The sequence below is a fragment of the Chenopodium album genome, chromosome 5 (assembly GCF_948465745.1).
Source record: "Chenopodium album chromosome 5, dcCheAlbu1.1, whole genome shotgun sequence".
Classification (NCBI taxonomy): Eukaryota; Viridiplantae; Streptophyta; class Magnoliopsida; order Caryophyllales; family Amaranthaceae; genus Chenopodium; species Chenopodium album.
In genome coordinates this window covers 71,182,086-71,198,661 of record NC_137838.1, presented here as the reverse complement: position 1 = coordinate 71,198,661, position 16,576 = coordinate 71,182,086, and the positions used below count along the sequence as shown (strand labels likewise).

At 36.4% G+C, this 16,576-nt stretch overlaps 1 protein-coding gene, 1 long non-coding RNA gene and 1 other non-coding gene across 3 annotated transcripts; 1 reads left to right on the top strand and 2 right to left on the bottom strand.

The window, feature by feature from the left end:
* Nucleotides 1-237: 237 nt before the first annotated feature.
* On the bottom strand, nt 238-9,530 carry LOC145632222 (putative pentatricopeptide repeat-containing protein At3g13770, mitochondrial). Its single transcript, XM_081684533.1, has 5 exons — nt 8,810-9,530; nt 7,195-7,526; nt 6,598-7,083; nt 5,079-5,513; nt 238-2,035 (listed from the first exon to the last, which is right to left on the bottom strand). The coding sequence occupies exons 1-5, from the start codon at nt 9,400-9,402 to the stop codon at nt 591-593; spliced, it is 3,291 nt and encodes a 1,096-aa protein (XP_081540659.1). The 5' UTR covers nt 9,403-9,530; the 3' UTR covers nt 238-590.
* Nucleotides 9,531-13,417: 3,887 nt separating this feature from the next.
* Nucleotides 13,418-13,489, top strand: TRNAD-GUC (transfer RNA aspartic acid (anticodon GUC)). Its single transcript has one exon. It is a non-coding gene; the product is annotated as a tRNA-Asp (tRNA).
* A 350-nt stretch (nt 13,490-13,839) lies between these two features.
* Nucleotides 13,840-15,228, bottom strand: LOC145630976 (uncharacterized). The gene is made up of 2 exons (XR_014112317.1): nt 15,007-15,228; nt 13,840-14,365 (listed from the first exon to the last, which is right to left on the bottom strand). It is a non-coding gene; the product is annotated as an uncharacterized LOC145630976 (long non-coding RNA).
* Between the last annotated feature and the right edge of the window lie 1,348 nt (nt 15,229-16,576).

The following is a 16,576-nucleotide window of genomic DNA, read 5'->3' as shown; positions in this document are numbered from 1 at the left end:
ATTTCTAATTTTTACATGGAAAGATCTCTAATTTGTTTTTTTGTTTTTTTTTTTTTTTTTGGGGGGGGGGGGGGGCAATATGCTGGACGAGATGATTTGTCTTGTATGGTAAAGGAGAGCAAGAGAGAGAAATGGCGTAGACCATCATAGTGTACAAGTCTAATACAACAATTGTTATGTCGTTATAGGCTAAAAATTGCAACTTGCAGCTGGGAACAAGCAAATTCAATCAAGCGTAAAATACATATGGAGTAGTAGTATAGTAAATGGCCTAATGCTAAACTCATCATCTTTTATACAAGTATCTTGTATACTACAAAAAGATTGAGCTAAATTGCATAAGATTTGATTGAACAAAGTTGCCAAAAACCTCTTAAGTATTTTTACGCTTCCTACATACTCGAGTGATGATCTAACTCTACCGAAGAAATCACCTGTATTTTTCCTAGTTAATCTAATTGTTTGCAGTAAATTTTTTCTGATAAAAATTTTTCAGGTTCCCATGTCACTGTCAAGAATTGTGTCAATCTTATGGAGATATTGAAGCTCAAGGAGATAAACTGAGATCTACCAATAACGTTTTCAGGACATCACCAATAATCTCCACAAGAACAGATGCCACCATTAATATGATGGAAGCGATTTTTATCCCTTAAAGAGACTGTTCTTCCATAGAGCTTTGAGATGATTTTGGCAAAATTGTGGCAATCAACACAGATTCTGAGGTTCTTTATAACTCTGAGTGGGGTTCCTTCAGAAGTACTTAGAAGCCCAAAGGCTAAAGCCAGCTTTTCACTATGTCCCAGAAGTATCTTCTCCTTTTGCTCATCTTCAACATCATGTAAAACACAACTAAGATCAGGTTCATAACCAGCTTCCTTCAATCGAACTGCCAATTCCTTTACTTTCGTGTGAACCTCATCTTTCCTAGGATGGGACCGATCACTAGCATGGAAAGTGTGAAGAGTTTGATCAAGCTCAATCCAGCTCCTTCCTGGCTCCTTACTCACAGCCTTTTCTTTCATCAATTCCCTCAGATTTCTTACCTCTTCCCATCTGCCTGCAGAGGCATATAGATTAGATAAAATGACATAATTTCCAGCATTTTCAGGCTCTATTTCTAGAAGTTGACGACCCACATATTCTCCAACATCTAAATTCGAGTGAACCTTGCATGCACCTAATAGAGATCCCCAAATGGCAGCTGTTGGTTTAAAAGGCATCTCATCAATGAACTTCAAAGCCTGTTCTAATCGCCCAGAACGACCAAGTAAATCAACAACACAGCCATAATGCTCTATATTTGGCTCTAGCCCATCTTTCTGTACTACCATCTCATCAAAAATTTCTAGTCCAGTGTCTTCCATTCCACCATGGCTGCAACCAGATAAAACGGCCAAGAAAGTTACTCTGTCAGGTTTGACTTTGCCTTCTGCTCTCATCATTTTGAAAAGTTCAATCACCTTTGACCCCATCCCATGTTTACAATATCCCACAAGCATTGCATTCCATGAGATGACACTTCTTTCAGGCATGCTATCGAAAACCCTTCTCGCATAAACGAGGTTCCCACATTTAGCATACATATCAATTATCGAATTCTGTAGAACCACATAAGATGGAAGCTGATGTCTCAAAATATGATTATGGACTTGTTTGCCTTGATCTAGAGCAGCAAGTCCAGATAATGCAGTTAGAAGACTAGCATAAGTAACATAATTTGAACACATCCCTTCCTTCAGTAGCTTGCGAAACAATTCAACCGCCTCTTCATCAAAACCTAATTGGGCATACCCTGCAATCATCGCAGTACAGGAGACAACATCCCTCTGAATTAAACTATCAAATACTGTTCGAGCCTCATGGATTCTTCCGGCCTTGGCATACATATCAAGAAGTGAGCTCCCAACAAATATGTGAGAATCATAATTATACCTTACTATAAGAGAGTGGATCTGTCTTCCATAATCCAACCCATAGTCACCTGTACAAGAAGGGAGAACAGTGGCGAAAGTGAACTCATTGGGTTCTGTGCCTGCAAAAAATTTCTAATCTTATCAGCTCTCAGAAAAGCAAATAAGATTAATAAAGAAAACCATTCAAAAAATTTGAAAGCCGCCATTTCATGCATTGCAAAATTTAATATAGCTTTCATGATTGATGACTAGTAGCATATTCAAGTTTTTTTTTACCAAAATGTAAAACTAAACAAAAAAAAAAGGAACAAAATTATCATGAATAAAGCGTATGATAGGGTTAATTGGAATTTCTTATGGGACGTTCTCCGCAAATTTGGTTTCCCTCCGTATTGGGTTCATCTATTGCAACAATGTGTTTCAACAGTCTCGTATCAAATTCTGGTTAATGGTTCTCCTTCTCGGCCTTTCCTCCCTAGATGCGGTCTTCGTCAAGGGGATCCTTTGTCTCCTTATCTGTTTGTTTTATGCATGGAGGTCTTCTCTTTAATGCTGCGTCGTGATGAGAAAAAAGGTTTGTTCCAGGGTTTACGAGTGTCCAGGAGGGCTCCTTCTGTTTCCCATTTGTTCTTCGCGGATGATGCACTGTTATTTTTTAAGGTGTCTCCTGCAGCTTGTGACCAAATCCTTTCAGTGACAAATGAATTTTGTTCGGTTTCTGGCCAGATGATTAATTTACAAAAATCTTTTGTTCGGTTTAGTTCCAACACTCCTGATGATTTTCGAGACTATTTGTCTGCTAGTCTCGGAATGAAATCAAAACCTTCTATTAGTGAGTATCTGGGTCTCCCGGTGGACTTGGGTCGTGCGAAGTGCAAAGAATTTCAGTTTTTGGTTGACAAGGTGGTTCGTCGGCTCTCTTCCTTTGCTTCTCTCCACTTATCGGCGGCTGCAAAGTTGGTAATCATCAACTCTATTCTGGTTGCTTCTTTTAACCATGTTCTTTCTGTGTTCAAAGTTCCTGCTACTATTTGTGATCGGATAGATTCTCTTCTATCTCGGTTTTGGTGGAAGTCTAACAAAGATTCCAGGGGTTTGTCCTTGGCTCCTTCTTCGGCGTTGCATCTCCCTAAAGGATTAGGGGGTTGGGTATTCGCCATCTTCGATCCTTTAATCTAGCTTTGCTGGCTAAGCAAGCTTGGCGTCTGCGGTTCAATCCTCAGTTGTTGGCTTCTCGGGTCCTCAAAGCTAAGTACCCTGCCTTACTTTCTTCTAAAGCTTCGATTACTTGTCCTCGCCCTTCTTGGGGTTGTCGTGGTTTGGTAGAGGGAGGTGTAGCTTTATCCCAAGGTCTGGCTTGGAAGGTAGGCCAGGGGGATAATGTTAGTATTTTACAGGATTGTTGGGTGCCTGACATCAGGATTGAGTTCAAGGATTGTATTCCTGAAGAAGATCGTCCTTTGCTGGTATCTGACTTACTACTTCCCGATTCTGGTATTTGGAATACGTATTTGATTAGGCATCTTTTTCCCACTTCTGTTGCTTCGGCGATTCTTGGTTTAGAACGCCCAATACAGAAAATTGATGATTTTGTGTACTGGAAATATACTCAGGATGGGTCGTTCTCGACCAAATCTGCTTATACAGCCCTCCTGTCTCAGCAATTTTCCCTTCAGAGTACTTCTACTGATTCTTCATGGTGGAAACGTTTATGGGGTCTGTCTATTCTTCCAAAGTGGAAATTGCTAGCTTGGAAGGTCTTACATAATGCTCTTCCGACAGCAGAGGTTCTTGCTCTTAAGGGCATTCCGATTGATACCACATGTGTGTTTTGTCATGTCTCTTCGGAGTCCGTGGGACATCTATTTCGGGATTGTCCTTTCTCTAGTAGTTTATGGGATTCCATGGACTGGGGGTCGCTCCCTAAGCCTGATACTTCTTTTCCTTTTTCTGCTTGGTTCTCTGGCATTATTTCCAGCTTTGCGAAGGCTAAGCATTGGCTTGCTTTGGATCGTTTTTTTGGGATTTGCTGGGCCATTTGGCTTACTAGGAATAATGTTCGATTTCGATCGGCGGTTTATTCCCCTCATTTTGTCTTGGATCTTGCTTGGGAATGGTTCACCAGAAGTGGTAAGGCTCATGAGATTTCTAGTTGTTCTACTAGTGTCCCCCCTGGGTTTTTTTTTGCTCCCTCTGAGAGACTGGTGTTACGAGGTGATCCTAACATGTTATGTGAAGTTTCTATGCTCTTTGATGGTGCCTGGGATCGACAGAATCATAATGCAGGTGCGGGTTGGTGTTTCTTGGATCCCTCTTTTTCCCACTGCATTGGGGGTGGAGCTCGGGCCTGTATGGCTAGTTCTGCTCTTCATTCTGAGCTGCAGGCTTGTCTTTTCGGTCTTAAGCATGCTCGACATCGGGGTTTCTCGAGCATTTACCTGTTCACAGACTGCATGTCTATTCCTCAGTTGATCCAGGATTTTAGAACTGCTGATATTTCGGTAATGTGGACAATTCAGGAAATCCGGGATGTTATCTCCTCCTTCTCAACGTGTCATGTTCAGAAGGTTTCTAGGACATCGGTTGCTGAGGCTCACTCTCTTGCTGGTGCAGCTAGGCGTAGAACTTTACTTCATTTCACTTTTTAATTTTTTGTTAGTCCTCTTTGTCAAAAAAAAAAAAAAAAAAAACTTGTCATGCTTCAAAAAAATATCCATTCAGGATAAAAGGAATTCTATGAATGCTTAAATACCTTCGTCACTAAGCATCCATCTAGTTGACAGTAGTTGTTCAAAAGCTTCCTTGAACATCAGTAAAGTACAAGTATTAACATTAACCAAACAATGATGTCTTAAACTGTATCTTAAAGTGAAAGCGATAATGAGCCAAAAACTTCAATTCAATTCAGGTCAGTTCAGTACTTCAGTTCAATCCAGTTCAAAAGAACGAGGCCTTAGTGAAGCAACTACATCTTTACTCAGAGGAAGACAACCAGCATCTTGCTCCGACCGATTAAGTTCCAATTCAAACTCCCTAAACTATGTAATGCAACATTCCAATATGTATAAAAAAAAAAACATATTTTGATTATTTACATGAATTACATCTGTTGTCTTACTCAAAAATCAACATGTAATGCAAACTTTAAAACAATAAAAGTACCTGATCTCAACATCTGTACAAAAAGATTCAAAGCCTCAGAAGAAAACCCTTTTTGTGAATACCCCGAAATCATAGCAGTCCAAGAAACCACATTTCGTTCAGGCATTTCATCGAACACATAGCGTGCATCAACCAAACAATCACATTTACAGTACAAGATAACAAGCCTAGTTCTGAGGTACAATGGCGGAAGATATTGAGTTTTGATCATGTGGGTATGTACTCTTTGACCTTCTCTAAGAGATTTACTGTTCACACATTCATTTAAGATGGTATCATACCCTTCAAACTTTATTTCTAGACCTTGAACCGCCATTTCTAGCAGAGCTTCCTGTAATTGACCGTTGGAGCATAGTGCTCTTAGTTTTGATTGGAATGGCGGGAATGTTGTATGATATAGTTGGTGGGTGAATGGCGTTTTGGAGGAGAGAGAAAGTATGTGTTCAGCAACAATGGCTGTTTGCCTCAATCTTATTAGCATTTGAGATTCTCAGAAAAGTCAGAACATCAATGATCATATTCTGTTGGAATCCTTGTTTGAAATTACATATATCAGTGTATGCAATATTGCAATTAGAGGTGTCCAAAGCACACCCGATCTGCCCGATCCGAAAAATATCCAATTTAGATTTGGACCCGCGTGGATATAATAATTTAGTATGACTTAATTTTAAAAATTGACCCGACCCGACCATATCAGACCCGATCCGATCATCCAAACTAACACCCCTAATTACAATGTATTACCCGTCCATTATTAATTTAGGGATGAGATGACATTACCATGGGACATAATTTAATGACGTATTTTTTTTGCCTAGTAACCCTCGAACTCATCATTTAATTATCTTTATTTATTACTGGCTATCAAATCAACCGTTAAATCTTTCATAAATTCTCATAATATTCCTGAATTATTATAGCAAATCAAGGGGTCTCCCATAACAACAATATCGAGTTGATTCAATTCCCACCTATCGAGGTAGGACGTATTCTTCATGATGATATTGTTGGAGTGGCTTTGCCACGTTTAATTTCTACTTAGTTTGTTTTTTAGTTTTTTTCCCGAGGTTTAGCCTCTCATTTGCATAAAAAATAAAAAATAAAAAAAATAAAAAAAAAATCAAAGCAAATTACATACAAAGTTTATCTTCATGACTTCATGTCCTTAATCTTGGCAATTTACTTTAGAGATTGTTAATATATTCATCCAATCCAAAGGTGTTCATTTTAGACAAAGCAACAATAATGTTTTGCAGATAAAAAACAGAAATAGCTATAATAGAAATTTTGGCAGTCAATCGGGTAGACAGAAATAAATGATGATAATGATAATGAGCTCGAGTATAAGTTTACAAAGAAATTTTCATTCTTTTGTTCATGATTATGTAAGTCTACCAGGAATTCTTTAAAAACATTGATGCTACTAACTTACTAAGAAAAAGAGTATAACAAGATATGCATTACAAGATACTATTCTTCGACTTTCAGAATTTATACATAGCATCTTGTAATGAATTCTTTTTATAGAGAATAGACTGAAAATTGACAAAGGTGATGTTATTGACAGTAGATGGTCTGAAATCCAAGGGATTATCCCATCCCACTGATTTCTCTTCAGACCATCTCATGTTCATATTTCTAACTTCGAAACCATCTATATATTCCATGATGATTCCTGCCATATTATGTTTAACAAGCCCTGAACATCCAGGCCTGTAATCTACCAACCCACCATCATAACTCGTCCATCTTCTGTAAGTGAGATCGACATTGCTGAACTTCAAGTCCCTTATTATCCCACCTTTAGAACCTGATAAAAACACTCCATTTTCAGAAACTGATGTTATGTTGATGAACTGAATGTCAGAAATTGACCCTTCTTTTGTGTTTGAGTCTCGTGGACATGTTGTTATGTAAATTGGCTCCGCTCTTCCCCACCATGATGGATCGTAGTACCTCGTGCTGATGTTTATATTGGAGAAGGTAATGTCTTTGACATTCCCTACAAAAATGCACACTCCCATCAGTCCCATGACCAATTAAGTCACACTCAAAACTTTCTAATATTAAAGAAGTTAAACAGTTAGCAAGGGGCCAGAGTTTCATAAGGTACCTCCATCGCGAATTTGAAGTCCAAGTCCTCTATGAGACTCAAAGATGGTTATGTTGTCGAACAATAAATGCACAAAATCAAAAGAGCTAGCACTACCGAGCTTGATAGCTGAGGATTTCGTTCTGATCCAACAATCAGTAGCAGTTAAGTTATAAAGAGGCTTGTTGTACGTCTTTGGGCATATAGCATCGTCGCCTGTGTCTATATGGCATCTGGTGATATATGTGTTATTAGAATCTTGTATGTCAATCCCATCATTGTTTGGCGAGTTGAAGTTCCCATAGATGGAAATGTCATGAATGGAAGTATTCTCACAATCTACTATGTGCAAGCTGCAATTCACAATTCTCATTACATTTTTGACTGATTGGTGTATTTTAAAGTATCAAGAAACTATCAAAGCATGTAAATTCGCAATAAAAAGTTTTACGACTAGTGTAATTCAAACTAGTAATGTACTGTAACAGCCAAATTTGGACGGGTTGAAATCAACTGTACTCAAACAAAAAACAAAGAATGTTGACAAACTAGTATTGTACAATGCAAGGAATACTTTCACAAAAGGAAGATTTCCTAAGCATTCTTCAAACACTCTCATTTGTAAAAAATACAAATTGAAATCTTTACTTCTTTTTGCTAGTAATATGTTATTTTCACTTGATATTTACTCATTCGAGCCTATGCCTATCTCAACTTATCGTAGTTGTAATAATTGATTGAGCTTGATTATATCTAATATATACTACCTCCGTTTCTTTTTAGTTGACACGTATTCAGTTCTTTTAGTTGACACGTTTCTTTTTGGGTAACTTTTTTACATTGCATTTACAAGTTACCCCATTTGTTTTTTCATTCTCTCTCACATCTCCTTAATGACGTTGAGAGGTTAGCTTCTCGGTTCGACGAAGAAGTGCAACGTCATAAAGCTTGATTTTCAGTTTTTAAGGGTAATGATTTCTACTAGTCGGGCTCCCGGAGTCAGATTGCTTAATAAAATACGTTTTCGGAAATGGAAACGGGCCAATGAGTCCAACACACATGCTGTGATTGACAGGCTTTTTAAGCCATCCGAGTTCATTTAAGGCCTGAAAATAGCGTTTAAACATTTTCCGGATTTTATTTTTATTTTATTTTCGCATTAGGGTTTTGTTTAGACTACTTAAACGTTTTAGCCGTCTTTAATATTCAGTTTTTGACATTTTATAATAATCTCAAGAGTTATGCTCTTTTCTGGTGGATTCCGAAGTATTTTAACAGATTTATCGCTTGTAAATCTGTCTGTTCGCGAAGGATTAGCGCTTGCTTTTCTTGCTACCTTTCCGACTGCGTCACTTAATATATGTTTCTAAATCACACGCGTCAACAAAATAAAAACGGAGGAAGTATATGAACTCATCAGCGGTGAACTACTAAAAAAACAAACTTTTCTTAAATGTGAAATTGTAAAAATATCTAGGATATTGGGCCCTAATATGTTCTACTCCGTACTACTTACTTGAATTTTCTCACATTCACTTGGAAACAAACATAAAATAAGGTCGACAAAATAAGTTGAATAGAAACAGACAATACTTAAAGCTTAGCACGAGCGAGGAGAGAGAAAGTAAAGACGTACCACCAATAGGCAGGCTCATTGAGCTTAAAATTAGAGACAGTAACATTTGTACACCCAATAAACCCAACTAACCGTGGTCTACACTCATCCCCTAAACACGCACCCGTGTGATTCCAACTAACCATGACATTCTTCCTCTCATCAAATCTCTTGACAAACTCCAATCCTTGACCGTTGATTTCCCCACCACCTCTGATCCCCACATTAACCACGTGTTCCGCCAACACAACATACCATTTCTCAAACTCGTTTGGATAATCTTCCAACTTCGTTCCCCCTAAAATTACCGCACCTTTTTCAACGATCAAAACGACGCCGGATCTGAGGTGGATTGTTTTTGTTAGGTAGGTCCCAGGTGATGGGAATACCACGTGGCAGGGACTTGGGGAGGGACACGCGTTGATTGCTGATTGGATTGGGGTTGTGTCGTATTGACGGCCGTTTCCGACGGCGCCGAAGTCTGTCACGGAGATGGTTGGTGGGTTGGGGGGGAGTTGGAGGGGTGATGACGTGGTGGGGTGTGATTGGGTGGGGGAGATGCTGAGTAGGAGAGAGAAAAGGAGAAGGATTAAGGTGGAAATGGATGAGAGCATCTTGGATTTAAGGTTATCTGCTGGCCTACTAGGTACCAATTCGTTTCATTATACATAAGAGCATTAAATTCATTTAACATTGCATTTTTCCAACTTGGGTCATGAATAGTATTAACCGGATCTTTGGCAATAGAAATATATTAGTGGTAGTCAACTAGTCATAGTAGCAAAGTTGGAAATATATTTGGAGTTTGGTTTGTAGATGTCATTTTTTTGCTCTTGTTGTCATAGGATGGGATGTTGGGTCTGGCAACGAAACTGATGTGGGTTGGATGGTGGAGTGGGCTGATGGGTTTGGTGATGGTTTGGCTCAGTTCGTGGGGGGAGGGTGTGAAAAGGGCCCTACTGGTCTAGGGCTGAGCAAAATTACCCGAAAATTCGAAAAATTAAATCGTAACCGAACCAAAAATTAGGTATTTGTTCCAATAACTGTTACCTGATTCGATAATTTGTTATCGGGTACGATTATTGGGTATCATCTTAAAATTAACAGTTACCCAATCTGATCTAATAAACAATATTTTTTCCTACTTAAATCTATTTATCCAAAATCTAAACTCTTACTAATTACTATACGTCATAATTACTTCATAATTTAAATGATTAATAATATTATTACGAGTAGTAATTTGGTCATGTTCATGTGGACATGTAGTATTATTGCTAATTAGGGCTTGTTCTCTTACGTTGAAATTCAATTCAGTTCAGATCAGCTCAGTTCAGTTCAGCTCAGCTCAGTTCAGTTCAGTTCAGTTCAGTTCAGTTCAGCTCAGCTCCTAATTTCCTTCTCTTATAAAATATTCATTTCATTTCAGTTTAGTGTAGTTTAGTTCAGTTCTATTCAGCTCAGTTCAGTTCAGTTCAGCTCAGCTCACTTCAGTTCAGTTCAGCTGAGTTCAATCAATGAGAACAGGCCCTTAGTGTTGAATAATAACATAATAACTAAATTATAAAGTATAACTTTTTATTATTGGATATCACATTGTTTACCTGATAACCGATGCGAAAATCCGAGTACCCGAACTTTTCGGTTTGGTTAGTGGATATCATTTTTAGTGTTATTGGTTATCGTGTACCCGAACCGATAGTGTTAACAGTACGACTGTACGAGTACCCGACTATGCTCACCCCTACTTATACTACGTAAATTTTACTTTTTTTTGTAGTTAACATATTTTTTACCTGCAATACTTTGACTTAGGGCATGTTCACATTTATTAAATCGAGCTGAACTGAACTGAACTGAATTGAGCTGAAATGAATATTTTATGAGAGAGGGAAATTAGGAGCTGAACTGAACTAAACTAAACCGAACTGATTGGAGCTGAATTGAACTGAACTAAAATTAAGTAAATGTAAACAGGCCATTATGCAATACGGAGTACTTCGTACTTTCATAGTTGTCCATATTTCACTTTGACTAGATTTTATAAGTTATAGTTAAGAAAAAATATACTTCATATTTCGTATACAGTCATGTGTAATTTTGTTAAATTTATTTTGGTTTTTAGTTTATAAATTTAAGGTTTTATGATATTCATCTCCGTAAATAAAGATATAAGCGTGTGTTATGTATGAAATGAAAGTCTGCAAATAAAAATATATTGACAGAAGAAACTTGTTTTATATAAGCGTGTGTAAATAAAACAAGCATGAAATGAATTGAAACTTATTCTATACCATTATACCAAACCCAAATGATATAACTATATAAGGTATGCCATCCAACAAATTGATCCAAAATTACTTATTAGTTTCTTGTTCGTTTGAAAAAAAAAGGAAATTCTACATGATGACCTTCAAATTTCAATTTTTTTACATAGAAGATAAATTTTTTTCCAACTCTCTATAGTGACACTCAAGTTTTGAAAAATTAACCATAGTGCCATTTTTTAGGTTTATGACTAACTTTTTTAGTTTTTAGTCAACCATAATTAAATTTTAAAAAAAAATTAAGTAAATTAAAAAAAAAATAAAGAAAAAGAAACCACCCGCCAATCCTCATTGCCACCACCACCACTCCGAAACCCTAATCCCAACCAGCTGTCACCGCCCAGATCTCCCACATTCGCCGCCTCCTAGACCGCCCACACCAGCCAGCCCAGCAATCAGTTTCCCGGCCAACCACACAACCTCTCTCACCAAAATCGTAAACGAACTCCCACCAAACCTCCCTCAGTGAACTGCTAACAAACTCCCCCCAACCTCCCTAAGCAGAACCGCAAACAAACTCCTAAAGCCCTCTACGCGAACCTGAAACCCATACCCTAAAGAATTGGGAGTGGTTTGGGCTATGGGGTTTCGTGTTTGGGTTGGGGGTTTTTGGTTTGGGGTCGCCGGCTCGCAGTGGAGGAGGGGATGGGTTTTGTTTTGGTTAGGGGGAAGGGGAGGTTGGTTGAATCGGGGAAGGGGAAAAGGAGTGGTTGGGGTTGGGTTGATCAGTCGGTCGGTCGGCACGAGGGGGAGGGAGAGGTCTGGGGCGACGCGGCTGGGTTGTGGGGTTAGGGTTCCGGCGAGTTGGTGGTGGCTAGGTTGGTTGGGGTGTTTTTTTTTAAATTTTTTTTTTTTAATTTTTATTGTTTATAAAATAATTTTTTAATAATAAAAAAAAAAAAAAAAAAAGGTTAACCATTTTTATCATAATTAAGGTCACTATACTTTATTTTGCGAAAACAGGGTACCACTTGATAGAATTGGAAAAAAGTTTGTATTTCACGTATAATTTCTAAATCCTGGAAGCCATCATGTAAAAAAAAAAAACAAAAACTCGCTATTCATATGTCATGTATAAATATAATGCATAGACGTAAGATGTAACAGGTTATTTAGATGTAACCTGAAGCAGTGAGCATGAGAAATGCGAAGACAACAAGATTTACAAAGAAGAAATTTGCTTGATTACATTATGTTCTAATCTATACTACTACTAGATCTGCATAGCTACACAAGAAAACAAATTCCTTTGATTACAATATTTTCAATAATTGATACTCCGTACTTGGTATTTGTTTTGGTGTAGGGCTGCCTTAATAGTGTACGTGATCTCTGATAATGTTATGTTACAGGGTACATCGTTTTTCTTGTGGTGGTAGTGGACCTTGTGATATGTCTATTTTTCACCTAAAATCATAGATGATTCACAGTGATAAAACAAGCTAGCAGTAGAGGATTAAAAAAAATATGATGACTCACATTATTTACGAAGTAATTATTGGTTTAGAGAGATCAACCAACTATAACATAAGATGAAGACTTTTGAATACAACCATGGTCCTTATACACTTTAGCCAACTAAGTTAATTGACATTTTAATAAACATATTTTGTGTAAAAGTTATTGGCTAGCCAAATATGGGAGCGAGAATCGAACATAAAATTCTTGCTAGTTTAACATTATAAAACAGTTACCTTATTAAAGTTACAAATATAGTTTAGGGTTAAGATAAGGGCGTCTTGATGAATCGAACGGTTCATCTAATCTAGCTTTGTAGGTCATTTTTTATTAGGACTCATTAGATTCACTTTATCTCTCAAATGATAGATTTTCCTTTTTTTTTTTTTTTTTTTTTTTTTTTTTTATTATTATGATCAACCAAACAAAAAATCCCCTATTTCCAAATATACATAATTTGTCAATGGTCCCCTATTTTTTTTTTCTTTTTTTAACCAAACAATACTAAAAACTACAATCCCATTGATTGATTGCTACTTTTCTTTTCTAATTATTGTTCACCAGTCTTGCTGTGAAAAGTCACATAAAATTAAAAAATTAATGACTTTCAATGATTATTAGTGTATTATTGATTTTATGACTATTTATAGAAATATAAATATAATGTTAGAGCCCACAGGCCCCACACAATACTTTAAGATGCCTGTTGGCGAGGCCAAGGCCAAACAAAATCAAGAATTTGATCACCTGATTAAGATAATAATTACAGTTTTAAACACAAAAAAAAAGGAGTTTTTGGAAAAATTAAGAAGTATATACCTGTAAATGACAATTTGTCAACAAAGTCGTTGTAGTATAGTGGTAAGTATTCCCGCCTGTCACGCGGGTGACCCGGGTTCGATCCCCGGCAACGGCGTTTTTGTTTTTTAATTTTCAAATGAGGTTTTGCCAACTTGCAACAAATTACTCATAAACTTACAAGTTTTAAACTTGGGATTTGGGGTTATCAGGTTATGTTAAATTGTTTATGGAGTATAATCCTGAATATATTTGTATCATATCGTTGTTATTGTCGTTGTTACTCTATATTTGTACTCATTATGATCCCCTTTTTTCAAACAGTTGCATATTGATATGGTTTATTTTGTAAGTCAGGAATTCACGAGTTACACGGGTCACAACTTTCTTTAACTCTCGATCGATGAGATAATGATATGTGTATAAAAACAATTCTTATATATCATACTAGAAAAGAACTATAACAAGGGTAAAGAAGGATGTCTCCATTCATTATAGATAATAATACATAATAGAATCTCGAATCAAGAGAAATTAGAAGCCAAGCTTTAATTTCATCTTAATCCAAGCATTGCTAATACACAAATAAAAGTAGACATACATGAATTCCTCAATCCTCATCCCACCTTTGTCAAATTTATTTATTTTAGCTAATAGAGTGTCGTACACTACGATCATAACAAAGGTGTAAGAGACGATAAATCCCTTAAAAACCTTTTTTATGCACAATAAAATATCCTCTTTATAGGATGAGGAATACAAGCACCCGAGCAACATTGGTCTGGAGGTCCGCCACCGGAGCATATACTTCCTGATGGGGAACAACCAAGCCCGTTTTCGTGTAACTTTTGCTTCAAGTTTAAAGCAATAGCTTGTTCAGCTTCTCTAAGTGATGCCAATGCTTTCACTTCGGCCTCCAAGAGCTCTTGACTCATAATTTTTGGGGTGGTCGTAGTTGATCGAATAATTGGTTGAAACTTCGCATCTATCACAACTGACAAAGAAAACAAAATGGACATTGTTAATACTACCTCTATTATATGTTATGTGCAACTTTGAATTATTTTATATCTTACAATTAATACCCCAAATTTACATATAACAATTAACGGAGGTACTAATTATCTTGCAGCTTCAGAAATCTTGAAGTAGCAAATGCGACAATTAATTTGAGACAGATAGAATACTTGTATATATGTTATTAATAAGTGACTAATATTGGGGCTATACCCAGTAATTAATTATCTTTTCAAGTACCAATAGAGGGGTATATGCGTCTTTTCATATATTATTTGAGGGGCACATGTGTAATTTCCTTACCAAACAGTAAAAGCAAAAGGTAAACAGTAATTGGACATCTCACCAAAAGTATTGAATAAATGCCCCTGTTTTTTCAATATATTTACAAAAATGTCATCATATTAACAAAAAATCATTTATGTGGCAGATTAGCTTGTATTTTCCCCTAATATTGGTCTAGTGTGTTTATATTAATGGGACAATTTTAATCAACTCTACTCCTCTACCTGATACTCAATGTACGAATAGTTTAGAAATAAAAGTACTTGACTACAAATTCATTCTATTAAAAAATTTCATCAATCATTTATTTACAAATTAATTTAGAAAGAATACCTGATGTAGTAAGCATGAGAAATGCAAAGACAGCAAATTTGGAGTAACCCAACATATTGAATATTTTTTGAAAGAAAATGCGATTATGCTTGATTTAGAAGTGGGATTTGCTTGCTCATACGCTTCTTGGCATTCTAATTTATACTCCCTAGTACTCCGTACAAATTTCTTACCACCACACAAAAAATATTAAGTAAAAAAAATTAGTGGAGTAAAGAGTAACAATTATTTTGCTTATCCTGCTACGACAAATTACATCACATCACAGTACATAGTAAGTTAGTAACAAGGCATTTTTCACGTTGAACAATAGCCTGTCTTTTTAAAAACTAGTTAAGTCATCGCCGGCCTCACGGGTAAAATATCGGTGTGGATATTTTTGAGCGTACTAACAGTTAGTACGTAGTGTGGTTATTGTTATTTTCATTTTAACAAAATTAAAATGGAAGTACAATGTGAAATTAAAAGCTTTAAATTGAAAATTAAATTTTGAAAAAAAAAAATCTTGGTTTATGTACAATTGGAATGAATTATTTAGGCCATGTTCACTTCACCTAAAAAAAATAATATTCAGTAAAAATAATTTCATATCAATAAATTAATTTAAGTTCAGTTCATCAAAAATAATTTCAGCTCAGTAAAAATAAGTAAACTTAAAAAAGAAATATGATAGAAAATCATTAAAAAAATAATTTCAGTTCAACAAAATTAAAGTGAAGTGAACGGGGCCTTAGTTTGTTTGTGAAGATAATTCTATTGTGATAATAAAATACAATGTTAGTAATACTTTTTTTTTTTAGTAAGGTTTAATTTTTTCAAAAGAAATGATATGCATGCAATGTGTAGACACCTAAAAATGTCTCCCCAAAACCAAACCCGATGATGAACAACCTTTCACCGCCACTATTGGTCGGGTTTAGTATTTAATCCCAAGAGTGCTTAAAAAATCATATTTTATTAAATTCATATTTTTGAACAGTCCATGGATTAGTCTTTATGTTTGGTAAAAGCATAGTTTTAATTTCAGCCCAAACTTATTAATTAATTTTAAGCCCAAACCTTTTTTATTTTATTGTTTTATTATTTATTTTTGGCCCAAACCTTTTATTTATTTTTATTTAATTATTTTCTTATTTTAGCCCGAATAATAAAAAGTCAGAAAAGGCCCGAAATTATCAATCGGCACTTAAAATGCCAAAGGAAATTAGGGTTAAAAATGTATTTAGACGGAAAAACGGGCAGGAATTTCCCGCGCCACGGCAGGTACCTACCGTGTCACGGGAATCCTTTCCGTCTGACGGTGGGATTTCCCGTGACACGGGACATTCCGTGTCTTTTCCGCGTAAACCCTTAACGCGTTTTTTATCCCGTTTTCTGAAAATTTCCCGCGTCACACCAAAAATGTACCGTGTCACGGGAAAGTGTACCGTCTGACGGTGGAGCTTCCCGTGTCACGGTACAGTTTGACCGTGTCACGGGATACTTTTTTAGGGTTTTTATCATTTTAGGGTTCCGTGTGCTCCCTCAGCACATTTTCCCTATAAATACCCCCTCATTTCTGATGAACGGG